Source organism: Vombatus ursinus, unplaced genomic scaffold (assembly GCF_900497805.2).
Source record: "Vombatus ursinus unplaced genomic scaffold, bare-nosed wombat genome assembly UNPS02014798.1, whole genome shotgun sequence".
In the NCBI taxonomy this organism is placed as follows: Eukaryota; Metazoa; Chordata; class Mammalia; order Diprotodontia; family Vombatidae; genus Vombatus; species Vombatus ursinus.
The window spans coordinates 61,864,721-61,881,528 of NW_020954576.1; the positions used below are offsets into that span (position 1 = coordinate 61,864,721).

The 16,808-nt window shown below is 37.2% G+C and overlaps 1 protein-coding gene across 1 annotated transcript in view; it reads right to left on the reverse strand.

Moving 5' to 3' along the window:
* Nucleotides 1-16,808, reverse strand: part of LOC114049455 (pecanex-like protein 2) — a 369,169-nt gene that overhangs the window by 22,877 nt on the left and 329,484 nt on the right. Inside the window, exons 28-29 of the mRNA XM_027870706.1 lie at nt 15,150-15,158; nt 12,453-12,556 (exon numbers count right to left, since the gene is read on the reverse strand). Of these exons, the coding sequence (XP_027726507.1) occupies nt 12,453-12,556; nt 15,150-15,158 (113 nt within the window). The remainder of the gene's footprint in view (nt 1-12,452; nt 12,557-15,149; nt 15,159-16,808) is intronic.

Genomic DNA, 16,808 nt, shown 5'->3' on the forward strand with positions numbered 1-16,808 from the left:
CCCAGTGAGGTAGTTAAATGACAAGTACAAGAAACATCATCCCTAATAGTGTTGAACTGGGAGAGAATGTGAAGGAAAATGTGTATGAAAGGGGCTCTCTGAGGACGGTTGGCTCATAAGGATTTAATGAGTTGGCTCACTGAACAAGTCTCTTGACTCAACACAATGCATTTAGACCTGCACATTAGGGAAATGGTCCCGCTGATTACCATTTTAACATTGATTTGCAAAGTGTACTATGCTCCTTAATTTCTCCTCACAGCTCCTTAGAGAGAGATGTCCACATTCAATGGTCAGCGTGGACAGAAGAAAATGAAACTGTGAAGCACTGGCCACCAGGGCTCCTTATTGACAAGGAAGACCATTTGAACTTCAGTGAGAGAGGGGATGTGTCTCCAGAACGCAGACAAGCCTCCCATGGATTGCCTTGGAGCAGTGAGGCCCTAAGGTTTTCTGGTACAACTGGGCACAGTGAATTTGCTGCATAAGACAATCTATGCTGGTTGACTTTCCTAGTAAGGAAAGGGACTAAGGCCAAGGGTGGGGGCTTTTAAAATGTTTACAGTGATTTTTTTTCTAAGCCCTCAACTGAAAGCATTTAAAAATATACCCTGTCCCCATGGAAGAGAACTAAGTACTGAATTGAGAGAAAGCTAAGTCCTGGAAATAGGGGAATAAGGGGTGGGGATAGGTGGGCTGTGTTCCAGGAAGGACTCAATTCAGTCCTGTATTCAGGGATCTATAGGCATGGTGCTATAGAAATGTATACATAAGAAAAACACCATTCTCATTTTATGGATGGAGGAATGACAAGCAAAGATGAATGGGTTTGCCCAAGGTCCCGTAGGTAATCAAAAGTGAGGCCAGAAAGAGGATATTGCTAATCAAAAGTGAGGCCAGAAAGAGGATATTGCTAATCCAAAGTGAGGCCAGAATGAGGATACAGGGTTCCAGGCTGCCAGTGTATTTCTCTCTCAACTATATTTTAAAGGAACAAAATTTGACTTTGGCTTAGCAAGGGCCAAGAAAAACAAAGTTTCACCCAGGACTTGCACAGATGCTGAGCTCTGATCCAAAGCCACCTCCAAACAACAACAGATTATATGAAGTTTCTATTTTCAGTGAAAATGATGTATCATGCCACTCAATGCTGCTCACATGGAATGGTGCAAAATGGAGAAAACACAAAAATAGAATTTTTCTGCAACACCTTAGAGATGAAACACTCCAACTTTATGATGCATATATTACTTGTCTTGTTCTCTAGAGAAGGAAAATCTCTCCTTAATTTCATTTTCTTAATTATTTCAGGAGAAATGAAAAAAATATGTGGCGAGAGAGGGTAGGAGTGAGGTAGAGGAAAGAAGTGGTCACTAGACACTGGTAACATATTTCTGATTTGGATCTCATAGAAGCTCTTAAATTTCCAAGCTGGAAAGAAACTAAATCTCCATAGGTATATATATATGTATATACACACACACACACACACACACACACACACACACACACACACACACACACACACATGTATGTATGTATATATATACACATACACACACACATATATACACATACGCACAACATACATATACGTATACATATACACATATACATATACAATACACATACATACACATATACATATATATGCACATTCATACACATATATATCTATATACATTATTGTTTTCAAAGTGATATACATATATATTTTCAAAGAGTAATGTCTAAACATATAAATATATAATATATATTTAAACACAATAATGGAATTGGTGAGAGATATTATGATATAGAGGCTTGATGTCTAGTCCTGAAGTCAAAAGAACCTGGATGCAAGTCTTGTCCCCGCCAGAAAGATGTGACCATCTCTCTAAGCCAGTAAGTTACAGCCCATTTACAATCCAGAATTGACACAGGAAGTTTCTGCTTCAGGAGCTGAAATCACAGGTCCAGACCCAAAAAAAAAATTTTTTTTTAAAAAGTTCCTCTTTTACCTTTCCAGTGTGCCTTGCATAGTACTACTTCTTATCTCTTCCCCACCCCACCCTCTATCACCCTCTATCACACACACATACACACACACACACACACACACACACACACACACACACATACAAACACAAACATTCACACACCAGTAAAGAGCTGATGAAGAAACTACCATACAAAGCGGAGTTCATTTGAGGGAAGCAAGGCCAAGCAGACAGCATATTGCCAAGGAAAGCTCCCCCCATGAATGACAAAAGGCAACCAGGATGTTAACTTTGCCAATCAGTCAGGAAAAGAGCACATTCAGTTGTGGAGAGCACTAAATTAGGTGCCATGCAAAATTTAAAAGAAAAGAGAAGACAGTCTTTAAAGAAAGATTTTAAAACCTTTTGAGGAAGATTAAACAAAGCTAGATTTAAACACATAAGAACATTTATATCCCAGCAGCATGTGAACATCTATAAAGCCCTACTTCTTAACAGACATGTATGTGCAAAATCTTTTGTTAGACAAAAAAACCACTAGAAAGAATGTGATTCTTTAATAAGATTGATTAATTCTATGTGCCAGCATTGTGTTACGTGCTGGGGACACCAACACAAAAGAGAAAGAGTTCCAGCCTTCAAGAAACTTAAGGAAGACAATCCATATATGTAAAAGATGCCCAAAAATTTTAGTGCAGTTTTAAGCTTAAAATCCACAATAATGATAATGATCATTAACAATTATAGATAATTTATATATTATTATACATAATAGCTGGGAATCTAGATGGTGCAGTGTATAGAATGCCTGGCTTGGAATCAGGAAGACTCATCTTCCTGAGTTCAAATCTGGCCCAAGACACTTACTAGTTGTGTGACCCTGAGCAGGTCACTTAATCCTATTTGACTCAGTTTCCTCATCTGTAAAACGAGCTGGAGAAGGAAATGGCACACCACTTCAGTATCTTTGCCAAGAAAACCTCAAATGGGGTCAAGAAGAGTTGGACGTGAGTGCAAATGAATGGACAATACGTAATATATTAAAATGTATTAATTATGTTTTCCTATATAATTAATAATGTATTAATATACAACATAATGGAATATAGTAATTGCAATAGTGATCGCGATGGTTATGATAATAATAGATAACATTTATATAGTGTTCACTAGGTGCCAGTCATTGTGCTAAGCATTATACAATGATTATCTCATTTGATCCTCACAACATCCCTGTAGTAGGTGCTATTATTATCCCCATTTTACAGATAAAGAAACTAGGGTAAACAAAGGTTAAATAACTTGCCCAGAATCACACAGCTAGAAAGTGTCTGAGGCTGGATTTGAACTCAGACCTTTCTGACTCCAGGCCTGGAGCTCACCCAACTGCCCCTATTAATACTTTTGGGACATCCTATTTAAATGTGTGTAATGAATATATGCTAGTTTTGAGTATGAGGGGAGGTGGGAAAGGTGGTGCGGGTATCACCAAAATAGTTTCCTGGAGAAGGTGGTGATTATGTTAGTCTTGAAATCAGGGATTCCAAGAGGCAGAGAGCTGAGGAGGGCTTGTATTTCAGGCATGGTGGACAGCATGGGGTGCTGGGAGGTGAGAAGGAATATGAAACAGCAGGTAGGCCAGCATGGCAGGACTGCAGCACATATAGAGGGGCATAAGAAATTTGGAAAGGTAGGAAGGGGTCAGATTGGGAAGAGGTTTAAATGTCAAATATAGGAATTTATATTTTATTCTAGAGGCAATAGGGAAATGATAAATAGCTGCTACTTGGGCATGCATTTTTTTTTCACTTGAAAAGGCTGTTTTTTATTGTTTTTGTTTTGATATTACACTATTAGAATGGTACTATTTAGCTTCCCAGGAATGAATCCATAGCCACAACATCAACTCAATTAAGAGCTCATTAAAAGGAACAGTACCACTGAAGCAAAGGATGTTAGGGTCCCTAGCAATCATGAAGTTCTACCCTTTCATCTTATGGATGAGGAAACTGAAGCTCAGAGAGTTCACATGACTTGCAAAGCGCTGTATAAGTAGTTAGTAATAGAGATAGGACTAGAGCAAATATCTCCTGTCTTAGTTGTGTACTCTTTTGCACTGCTTTGTTCTCAGTCTACTTCTCTTTCTCAGCGCTCAAGGAATAAGTTTGGGATCCAGTGATCTTTCATGAGTTAGAAGAAATTGGTGTTAACCAGTGAGAAAAGTCACTTCTCTGGACCTCAGTTTCTTTATCTATAAAACAAGAGTCTTGGACTAGAGTACATGACCTCTAAGATCCTTTCCATCTCTAAACCTAGAATCCTACAATCAGAGGCAGTTTCTTTATTCCAATACCAGTTTTTTATTCAATATGCCCTGTTGTCTCTTACCCTTCCCTCTCTTTGTTAAGATATCATTTTAGCCAGCAAACAGTCTCTGTATTATGCTGGAGATTTAGGAATACCTGGTGACCCATTTGAATAGTTGCACAGGCCAGAGAAAAAGTACTTCCTCTTAGCTAAAGGGATCTTAGCTCTGCCCTCATTCAACACATTTCTTCTTCCTCACTAGGATCCAGTCCATTAAATATCTCTGAATTCTGTCCAGCTCTGTCTGGTTTGTGGCCCATTTACTCTGATTCAGCTTTGCTTACTATTTCTCCTGCTTACCAAGTTCTTCAACCCAGGACTGGTGTCCCAGTTGCATTTTGCTCACACCGCTAAGCTAGCACTTTGGACCCCTTGCTTTCTTCTTCAGTAACCTTCCCTAGGGTGAAGTCAGACATAAGATCTAGAACTGAAGGGGATTTTAAAAATAATCTGATCTAATGCTTTCACTTTGCATATGAGGAAACTGAGGTCTAGGCAGGTTATGGGACTTGCCCTGGTTATATAAGCAGTGACCTGAGATTTGAACTCAAGTCCACTGGTTTTCCTTTCCTTGCTCTTTCCACAATGCCATGCTGCCCACTCTCCAAAGCCTAGCTTTAGCTTGGTTTTTCTATGATCTTTTTTTTTTTTAATCCACTCTGGGTAGAAGACCCAGTTCAAACAAGTAACTCTTGCATCTATCTTTCAGTGTAGGAGCTATGAGAAGGAGGGTGGACATTGCAGGTTTGGGGTGATGGGCTGCCACAATGAGCTGAGCGTGTGGATTCAGGTTTTCATGAGTCCTAATAGTGCAAAGGTTTCTTCACATCCCTTCTATAGGATTGCTAATACAATGATTGATTTGATCATGTTAGTTAATTTCTGAACACTGCTGATGTAGAAAAGCATTTGCAGATTGTGGAGAGCCTTCTGCTCTAGCACAGTCCTTTAAATGGAAAGCTTAGAGAACATATGCACACAATTAAGTCTGATTTACAGTCTGGGTTTACCCATGTTTACTGATTAGTAAATGAGATACTTGCAAACCATGTATAAATCTCTGTAAATCAGTTCTTGAGACACGATATAATCTGCAACCTTGGACTGGAATATAGGTCTCCTGACTAATGATTTCTAATCTCATATAGATACAGCACAAAGCAAACACATGTATCATGTCTGACTAAACTACATATCCTGCCAAAAAGACTACCAAAGAAAACTCACTGCCCAGGAGAAACTCATTAAAAAATATCTCTGTGAAAATAACAATGACTCTCAAAAGAGGTAGAATATAAGCCCCCTGAGGGCAGAGACTCTATTTTTTTCACTTTTTTTCTCTCTTTCTTTATTTTTTCACCTTCCTTCCTCCCTTTTTCCCTCCCCTCCTCCCTTCTCTCATCTTTCTTTCTTCTTTCTCTTCATTTCTTCCTTCCCTCCTTCTTTCCTTTTTTTTGTCTTTAACTAGCCATTCAGGTTAACAGCATGCCCAGCATATATGTTTTAATGTCTTAATTACTAAGAAACTGAGTCTGAGGTACAGTAGTTAAATGTCTTATGGCTCCTTCATTGTTGAAGGAAAACTCTTAACTCACTCTCTTGATACCAGTTATCAGGAATTCCCCATTCTTTAGATCAATATCACCAGAAGAGAGAGCATAATACAGTGAATACAGACAATGCCAGCCTTAGAGCCAAGAAGACCTGAGTTCATGTTCTCTCTCTGACTTGTACTGTGTGACCTTTGCAAGTCTCTTTCTCAGGCAAGTCACTTAAATTGCCTCAATTTCCTCATCTGTATAATGAGAGCACCTACTACTTTGGGTTGTTGTGAGGTGCCAGCCTACGTTAATAGGGAGGGTCCTTACTTGGGGAAGTCAATTTCCTATCCCTATAACCTTCACCACACACTGTGGATCAACAAACTGCAGATGTTTCTCTTTGTACAAAAAATCAATCCATAAATGTTTTCTCCTTAGAGTGATAATACCAGATATTTACTAGACCATTCATTGACACTGCCTTGCTGTGTGACTCTGGGCAAGTCTCTTAATCTCTTTGGGCCTTGGTTCCCTCATCTCTAAAATGAGGGGATAGAACATGATGGCTAAGGCCTCTTCCAGCGAAAGTCAAGCCAAATAATAATCCAGTTTTCAACTTTTTCTCATTTGTTAGAGTTACTATGGAAAGATAGGAGTCATACAACTGGTGCTATTCTGACTTCATTTAACTCTCAGAATTAACTCTAATTAGGATACCAACAGGACATTGACAAGCATAGTCCAGTCTAATGACAGCAGCCTAAATCCTAAACTTGAATCCTAACTGTTGTTTGCTCAACAGATAAGATACTCTTTCTCCAGGGGCAGCTAGGTGGCGCAGTGGATAGAGCTGAGCCCTGGCCTTGGAGTCAGGAGGATCTGAGTTCAAATCCAGCCTCAGACACATAACATTTACTAGCTTGTGACCCTGGGCAAGTCACTTAACCCCATTGCCTAACAAAAACCAAAAAAAAAAAAAAAGATACTCTGCCTCCAGCCCCAACTTAGGGAGCCCCACTCTTCCTTTCAGACAAATGCAGCTCAGGCACCATCATCCACCAGAAACCTTTCTTGATCCCTCCAGCTGCAAGTGCCCTATCTTGTTTTTCATGACTCTGCATATATTTCTATTTTTTCACTTTATATTTATGCCACATATATTGTTATATATACTTGTCTTTGATTAGAATGTAAACCTTGCCAACAGGGATTGATTTATCCCTTTTATTTGTCTGTCCAGCCCCTAACACTCTTGACCTTGGACTATTATACTCTGAACCCAATGGTCGCCACTATAATGTTATATAATGTCACTATATAATGTCACTATAATGACCAGAACCCCTTTCCCTGTCAGAAAGGAACTATTCTTTTCTTCTTTCTGATGAAAATACATACTACAAGTCAAGAGAAGGAGAATAGTTGCAATCCTCAGGGAAATAGTGTTGTAGGTAAGATAGCCTAATGTGTCAACATCTGACACACATACCTCCAATTACCAATACTTTATTTAAACCATGTAAGGTTGATTAATTTTTCTCTTCTATTTCTGGAAGATCTCAAAGGGCGAAGAAAGGCAAACAATTCATTTTCTTAGTAGAATGTTCCTGGGGCACATGGACTGTATAATTTTTCTTCTCTATAACCCTAGAATTTAACACCTTAGTAAGAATCTAAATATTTGTTGAACTGAATTGAAATGCTAGAAGCTTCTTGCGTTATAGAGTCTTCCTTGATGGAAAAGCAAACAAACCTCGATTTTATTTTTGCAGAACAACCATTTATCTGCTTTTTTCTTCCTTTATAGACCAGAAAGTGGGCAGCATCCAACTTATTAAATAACCTGTCATGTATCTGGAAATGATAATCAAGTCATTTCTTAACCTCCAAGCTAAGTGACACCAACTCCTTTGACTTCTCATGAGAATTATTCCGTGCTTGTAAATAATTTTATTACTCTTTCCAGTTTTCCCCACACTTGGTAGACTTTAGAACAAGGGCTTGCCCTGTCTTATGAATCACAGAACTATTCCTACACTTTTTCCACCTACATTAAAACATTCTAGTATCACAGTAGTATTTTAAATAGCAACACTCCTTTGCTCATTTTCATTCAGTTTGTGGTTTATTATGACTTTCGGAGTCATTTTATTAGTCCTTCCAGATTTTGTAAATGGGTGGCTTATTTTACTGAGGAATGCCTGGGGGTAGGGGGAGATAACATTGTAGTAAGGCTGTAGGGAATAAGAGGACCCAGTTTTTCATCACTAAATCTCTGAGGTCTACTTTAGTGGACCTAGAGAACACAGCTTATTCATGCCTAGGATTAAGTATTCTCAAATCATTTGATTTTATATGAAATTAAGTGTATGAACATAATATAACTTATTTCCCATAAAGTGCATTTCAGGCAAGGTCCATAGACTGGAACTTCCCAAAAGACAATGACTCTTTGTAGTAAAGCACTATCAAAACTGGATGCATTGGATATGCTCCAAAAACATTACGGGTCTGACTCTTCTTTTTTCTGCTAGTGTCAGATAGTGGATAAAAAACATGCCTTATGTCAGGAAGTCTTTACCTTTTTTGTGTATTATGGACCCCTTTAGAAGTCTGGTGAAGCCTATGGACTTCTCAGAATAGTGCTTTTAAATACATAAAATAAATTATATGGGATTATGGGGGAAACCAAAAGTTAGTAAAAATAAATATGTATATTTCTTTCCCATCCAAGTTCATGGACTCTGAAATCTCTCCGGAGATCTAGTGGGGTCTGCATATCTGAGGTTAAGAATCCTTACCTGAGATGATACTGTGGTTAAGAAATGTAGACAGTATTGTCTAGGAACAACAGATAAGGAACATCCTTTTTTTAAATCAAAGAGAAAAATAAAACCACATCATAGGACTCCAGAATGGTACGGGTCTCTCATTAAACCGTAGCAGCCACAGTTATTTTAATCATTCCCTGAAAGTCCTCAGAGTATTGTAAATAACCTTGAGGTCTTTCCAAACCTCACAATGTTTGGAAACAAACAAGTGGAACTGACTTATTTTAGAACATGAAAATGAAGAAAATAAGGAAAATACCATTGAAATAGAATTTTTAAAATAATAGAAGAAGTAGCTAGCAAGCATACTGCTCAATCAAGAGAAAATGAAAGGAGAGCAAGAAATGAAAAGCACGAACCTGACATATTCTGAATGAGGTGTTCAAAGAGAAAGATATTAAAGAAGTCTTTGAAAACATTTGAGATATGAAACAAAAGAGTGAAATACTCTAAAATGCATCTGTTTACCTTTAAGCGGGAAGCAGTTATAAAATAAAATTTTTAAAAAGACTCCTTAAAATAATGAAAAGCTGACTTGTTATGTTGTTGTCCTAACCACTTACTTGAAATACCACAGGGAGAATTCTGCTGCCTCTCTGATTGTTTTTTCCTGCAAAAAACTCAAAGTCTTCACTATTGGCCCCTTTCTACACTACCTCGTATCTGTCAATGATTTCAATAAGAGCGATGTTCTGAGCAGACAGTATGTTGAAATCTGTGAATGACTTCCTACAATCTTGAACAATCATCCTACTTGTTCATACTTGGGATATTGTCTGTGAAGACTGAGAAGAGATCTATCCTGTTGGTAGGTTGGTATACTTGTTAATTTGTTGGGGCTTGGGGAGGTTGCAAGATGGTGGGAAAGAATGTTTCTGCAATGTACCTTAATGGAACATATTAAAGGTAAGAGATTTGGTTTTCCTCATATACAGAGAAAGGCAGGAAGTGCTGGGATGCAAGACTTAAAAGGTTGCTGATGAAATAAAACTGCTTTCCTTATCCTTCATTACCTCCTTATTCTTAGTGACTCATATCAACTGCTTTTCCCAGAGTGAAATGACAATATAAAGTGATAACAGGATGTTAGCCTGCGTGCTTATCAATCCACAATTTACAACTTCTTTCACCTAACAGATTGCCACTAATGAATTATAGCAGGCTGATAACTTATAATCCCTTTTAGCAAGGACTTTAGAAGAGGGAAAAAAAAAACACACACAACATGTTTCTCCATTCACATAAGGTGGTCAGCTAAGTTATAGGGACCCAGAAAAGAGACAACTATGTTTTGCCTGAAAAGAATGTGTACTTTATTAGGGAAACCTACAAACCAGGGACATGAAACAACAGGAGAACATATTTGCTGAGTAGCTTAGGGCAAATTTACCTAGTCTAACCTGAGTTTAGTTCCCAGAAATCAGTGGTTCTCAGAGGATGTATCACCACACACAGAATTTTGGTTAGGAGGCCTACAGAACTTGCTTTTTCAATTGTATGTGCATTAGGGGTCATCTCCTGTTCTGTTGGATGCCAGTGAAAGTATCTTCTCCCTCATCAGTTTTTCCTAGAGTATGTTGTCTGGATCTATGTTTCATGACCTTACCTTCCTCTTATTTTATTTATGAGTACGTCAAATCCCCCCACTAGATGGTCAGCTCCTTGTGGGCATGGACTGTGTCATTTTTATGTTTGTAACCTTGGTGCTTAATACAATGCATCATATACAATAGACATTCAATGAAAATCTATTGAATTGAATGACTTAATACCCATTTTAATTTGAAAATAAAAAAGAACTATTTATTAATTTCCTAGTGTCATTTTCCTCATCTGTACAATTAAGATAGGGCAGCTAGGTGGCACAGTGAATAGAGCACCCAGTCTGGAGTCATGTAAACTCACTCTCCTGAGTTCAAATCCAGCCTCAGACACTTCCTAGCTATGTGACCCTGGGCAAGTCACTTAACCCTGCTTGCCTCAGTTTCCTCATCTATAAAATGAGATGGAGAAGGAAATAGCAAACCCACTTCAGTATACTTGCTAAGAAAAGCCCAAATAGGATCATGAAGAGCTGGACAAATGACTCAACAACAAAAACAATGAAGATAACACAATGTCGGGCATCCACACAGCTGCCACCAAGTAGCTCAGAAAATTCTAATTGTTTCCCCTCTAGTTACCTGAAGGCTGTGTTATGCACAGCAGTTCTGAGACCTCACCTTCCCACCCACTCACAGAGTTTTTGTGAATATCCAATTTATTACATAAATTGCTTTGCAACTTTGAAAGCATTATGTGAATAAATGAAAAAAAAGCTTTTTATTAAGTATTTACTATGTGCTAGGCATTGTGCTAATCAAAAAAGGGAGATAGTCCCTGCCCTTAAGGGGCTTACATTTAAATAGAAGAAATTAACACATCTATGGGAGTGGTGGCCAGGAAAGGAGTTTGGGGTCTGGGAAGTTACAAAGATTGTAAATTAATATACGTTTGATACTCTTTTCAGAAAATTGTGGCATGGACCTGACATATTCTGAATGAGGTGTTCAAAGAGAAAGATATTAAAGAAGTCTTTGAAAGCATTTGAAATATGAAACAAAAGAGTGAAATACTCTAAAATGCATCTGTTTACCTTTGAAAAAAGAGTCCTTGAAATGATTGTGTCCCGTTAAGAAGTGGGAAGTGGTTTGGGAGCAGGGTAAATATATAGAGAGTGTATACATTTGGCATTAGTCAGAGAATGCCAGCTATCATCATTATTATTATTTCTCAGTGAATAGCAAGATACATTTACTTTCTTTTTAGACCATTAGCTCTTTGTAAAGTGATGTTCTTTGTTTTGATACATCCCCAGCAATTTATATGCATATTCACTGGTGTTCATTTATTTTTTTTTTCCCAATGATAGATTTCACTTGGTCTCTTCCTTGACACATGGGGACTGGTGTGTTTCAGGCATCTAAAAAGCCAGAAATAAAGTCCCAGGAAATATGGGCACATGTGAGTGGTTGATGGAGCTACTGGGATCACTCACTCTAAACCGTTTTTTTAATAGCACTCTTGGAGTGTGGAGTGTGGGGATAGGGCTGGGAAAGGAAAATGAATATCACTTGATCTTCAAATATGATTTAAATTAGAAGGGAACTATTAAACTCAAATTGGATATAGAAAAAAATTCATTTGTTAACAACCTGATGGTCAAATGAATAAGGGATCTCTGATTTTGTCAGTGTGGGAGATCTCCTGGTGTGAGAATTTTCCTTACCAATGTAGATTTCAACCCATCTATGAATTGGTAGATTATAGTGTCAAAGATCTGAAACTGGAAAGGATGTTATAGGTCATGAGATGTACAGAGCTTAAGCAATTTATCTAGACTCACACAACTGTAAATATTAAAGGCAATATTGGAACCCACTTCTTCTGCCTATTGGTGTAGTGTTCTATCCATTATACCTTTCTAAAAACCTATTAATAATATGATATTCTTCAATGTAAATATCCCTATCTAGATATCACCAATCCTTCAAGCCGATCTAGTCAATAGCTTTCTAATCAAGACAGAAAGTCTATTTTAAAAACAAAGCAAAATCTCTACTTTTTTTTTCTTCTTCTTCATACTCCAGCTTGAAATAGTCACAATATTCCCTTAAAGTCTGCAGAGAAAATGTAGCATCCACACAAGTGCCCCAAATAGCCAAGGACATCCCCATCATTTCCTCTCTAGTTACCTGAAGGCCATGTTGTGTGAGGCAGTTCCCAGAGCTCGCCTTCCCATGATGCACAGGGCAAAGGAAAGAGTAACCAAAGGAGAATCCTCATCACTGTCCAAACGCTGCAAAGGTTGAGAGACAAAAAGGATCATTTTACTTGCAAGTTGAAACTATAACACAGCAAACTTTACTGAACTAGAAAATTTATATATATGCACAGAACCATAGAATTTAGAGTTGAAACTTTTGAGATGCTTTAGCTCAATCTCTCACAAAATGCAAAAATTCCTACAGCAGCATCCCTGAAAGATGATCACCCAATCTCTGCTTGAATACCTCCAGTGACACCTTATTATTGAGCCCATTTCATTATCAGATATGGCTAAAACTTGAAGGGACAATAAGGGGGCATCATTTAAATGGGAAGAAGAAGCTTGTGAAAGTTAATATGGGTACTCAAATCCTATTGGTTCTCACCTTACTGAAGCTCCAAATAAGGACATTTAATTTAAAAATACTCAGTGTATGAAGTGGGTATGAATTTGGTAAAGATTAGTAGGACTCCCCTGAATACTCACATTAATAGTACCTGAGGGGGGCCTTATAATCATGATCTCCTGATTGGGAAACAAGAACTTTGTTTAAGCACACACACAAAAAAATACTGAATTCTCTTTCAGTGGAAAGTCCTCTGCATTAGATACAATTATGCAATCTACAAATTAATATCTTCTTGCAAAGACAGTTTCTGTCAGATGTGAAATTATTCACATAATGGCAGGATATCTTTCACAAGAAAAAGAACTCCTTCAACCAAAGAGCAAAGACATGAGGCTTTCAGTGTGCTGGGCTTACCAGCTGGGATTCTGAGATGACCATCAAGATGACCATTCATAGGCCACAACTTGGTTGGGAGAAATCACTGTGACCTGTGAGATTGGCTAATCTTATGAGAACACGTTTTGTGATTGCTAATCAATAAGTATTTGTTACTGAGATGTAGCATGGGCCTTGCTTATCATCGTGGGACAAATTGAGCTAGACAAGACCATAAAGACGATACAGTTACTCATTGGAGGTTATATTATTCCCTCTAATGTTAACATCCATCTCTTCTATATTTATCTTGTAATTTCACACACACACACACACACACACACACACACATACAAGATAAATATTCTCTCTTCTATTATAATATAAGGTTCTTAAAGACAAGACAATGTTTTTGCCTTTCTTTGTATCCTCAATACTTAGTATAATTCCTGGCACATAGTAGGAACTTAATAGATGCTTATTGATTAATTGATAACTTTTTCTTCCCCCCATACTTTTATTCTTTGCTGAGGTTGTCCTGAACTTGAAACTGCTCGGCTCCTCTTACCTTTCTTTCTCCCCATACAAAGCCTTTGTTTTTCAGAAGAAGAGCAGTGAAAATGGACTTTCAAGCTCTGCTTTAGTGCTTTTTTTCATTTTTAATATATATGGACATTTCTATAAACATGTATATATGTTATATATGTATACATAAATTTATCTATATACATATGTATGTATATGGGGGAGATATGTATATGGTATACACATATGTATGCATGCACACATATGTACATACACGCACCATTTTCCTTGTCTTGTGGCTAAGGGACATCATTCCATTCCAGAATTAACCTCAGTATATAAGCAATAGAGCCCATAAGAAATAGCTAGTCACAGTGATTGATGAGTTGTATGCAACTCTTTATGACCTTGTATGGGGTTTCCTTGGCGAATATACTGGAGTGGTTTACCATTTGCTTCTCCAGTGGATTTAGCAGAGGTTAAGTAACTTGCCCAAAGTCACACAGCTAGTAAGTGTCTGAGGCTGGATTTGAATTCAGGTTTTCCTGCCTCCAGGCCCACCACATTATTCACTGAACCATCTAGCTGCCTCAGTAATAGTGGCACTAAAGTGGTAAATTGGGTTATAGAATTTGCAGGTCTATGATAAAAAAAATTATGTGTCATAAGTTGCACTAATTGGCAAATCATCCTGAAGATAGATTTCAGCAGAAATACACTTTGGCAGTATGATTTAAAAACAAGAGTTTCAAGGATAAAGTTGATGAAGAGGGCAACTTACAGTGGCCCTAAGATACCTGATCTATGCACAAAGGTGTAGGGGGAGGGCAAGACTGCTATATTAATCTTTTCATTGTATTATAACTAATGATTTTTTTAAAAAAAATTTATTTTTAATTTTCAACAATCACTTCCATAAGCTTTTGAGTTTTAAATTTTCTCCCCCTTTCTCCCCACCTCCCTCCCCAAGACAGGGTTCAATCTGATATAGGTTCTACATATACATTCCTATTAAACATATTTTTGCATTAGTCATCTTGTAAAGAAGAATTAGAATCAATAGGAGGAACCACAAGAAAGAAGAAACAAAACAAAACAGAAGGAAAAAAGAGCAAATAGTATGCTTCAATCTGCATTCCAACTCCATAGTTCTTTCTTTGGATGTGAATAGCATTTTCCATCATGAGACTTTTGGAGATGTCTTAAATTCTTGCACTGCCAGGAAGAACTAAGTCTATCAAAGTTAGTCATCGAACAACGTGGCTATTACTGTGTACAACGTTCTCCTGGTTCTGCTCACTTCACTCAGCATTAGTCCATACAAGTCTTTCCAGGTTTTTCTGAAGTCTGCTTGCTCATCATTTCTTATAGCACAGTAGTATTCTATTACATTCATATAAGACAACTTGTTCAGCCATTCCCCAATTGATGGGCATCCTCTCAATTTCCAATTCTTTGCCACCACAGAAAGAGCTGCTATAAATATTTTTGTACATGTAGGTCCTTCTCCCATTTTTATAATCTCTTTGGGATGCAGCCCTAGAAGTACTATTGCTGGGTCAAAGGATATGCACGTTTTTATAGCCCTTTGAGCATAGTTCCAAATTGCTCTCCAAAATGGTTGGATCAATTCACAACTCCACCAGCAATACATTAATGTTCCAATTTTCCCACATCTGATAGGTGTGATGTGGTACCTCAGAGTTGTTTTGATTTTCATTTCTCTAATCAAAAGTGATTTAGAGCATTTTTTCATATGACTATAGATAGCTTTAATTTCTTCACCTGATACTGCCTGTTCATATCCTTTGACCATTTATCAATTGAGGAATGATGTGTATTCTTATAAATTTGGCTTAGTTCTCTATATATTTTAGAAATTAGGCCTTTATCAGAGACACTGGTTGTAAAAACTCTTTCCCAGTTTTCTGCTTCCCTCCTAATCCTGGATGCATTGGCTTTGCTTGTGCAAAAACTTCAATTTAATGGAATCAAAACTATCCATTTTGCATTTCATAATGTTTTTTAACTCTTGTTTGGCCATAAATTCTTCTATTCTCCATAAATCTCACAGATAAACTATTCCTTGCTTTCCCAGTTTGCTTGTAGTATCAGCCTTTACAGCTAAATCATGTACCCATTTTGACTTTATTTTGCTATATGGTGTAAGATGTTGGTCTATGCCTAGTTTCTGCCATTTTCTTTTCCAGTTTTCCTAATAGTTTTTGTCAAATCGTGAGTTCTTATCCCAAAAGCTGGGGTCTTTGGGTTTATCACACAGTATATTACTACAGTCATTGATTACTGTGTCTTGCATACCTAACATATTTCACTGATTCGCCACTCTATTTCTTAGCCAATAGCAAGTAGTTTTGATGATTGCTGCTTTATAATACAATTTAAGATCTGGAATGACTAGGCCATCTTCCCTAGCATTTCTTTTCATTAGTTCCCTTGATATTCTGGACCTTTTGTTCTTCCAAATAAATCTTCTTGTTATTTTTTCTAGCTCTATAAAATAATTTTTAGTAGTTTGATTGATATGGCACTGATTAAGTAAATTAACTTAGGTGAGAATTGTCATTTTTATTATATTAACTCGGCCTACCCATGAGCAAATGATGTTTTTCCAATTATTTAGATCTGACTTTGTTTGTGTGAAAAGTGTTTTGTAATTGTGTTCATATAGTTCCTGGGTTTGTTTCTGTAGGTAGACTCCTAAATATTTTATAATGTCTACAGTAACTTTAAATGGAATTTCTCTTTCTATCTCTTGCTTTGTTGGTAATATATAGAAATGCTGATGATTTGTGTGGGTTTATTTTATATCCTGCAACTTTGCTAATGTTGTTTATTATTTCAAGTAGTTTTTTACTTGATTCTGTAGGTTTTTCTAAGTATATCGTCATATCATCTGCAAAGAGTGATAGATTTGTTTCTTCTTTGTCTATTCTAATACCTTTAATATCTTTTTCTTCTCTTATTGCTAAAGCTAATGTTTCTAGTACCATATTGAACAGCAGTGGTGATAAT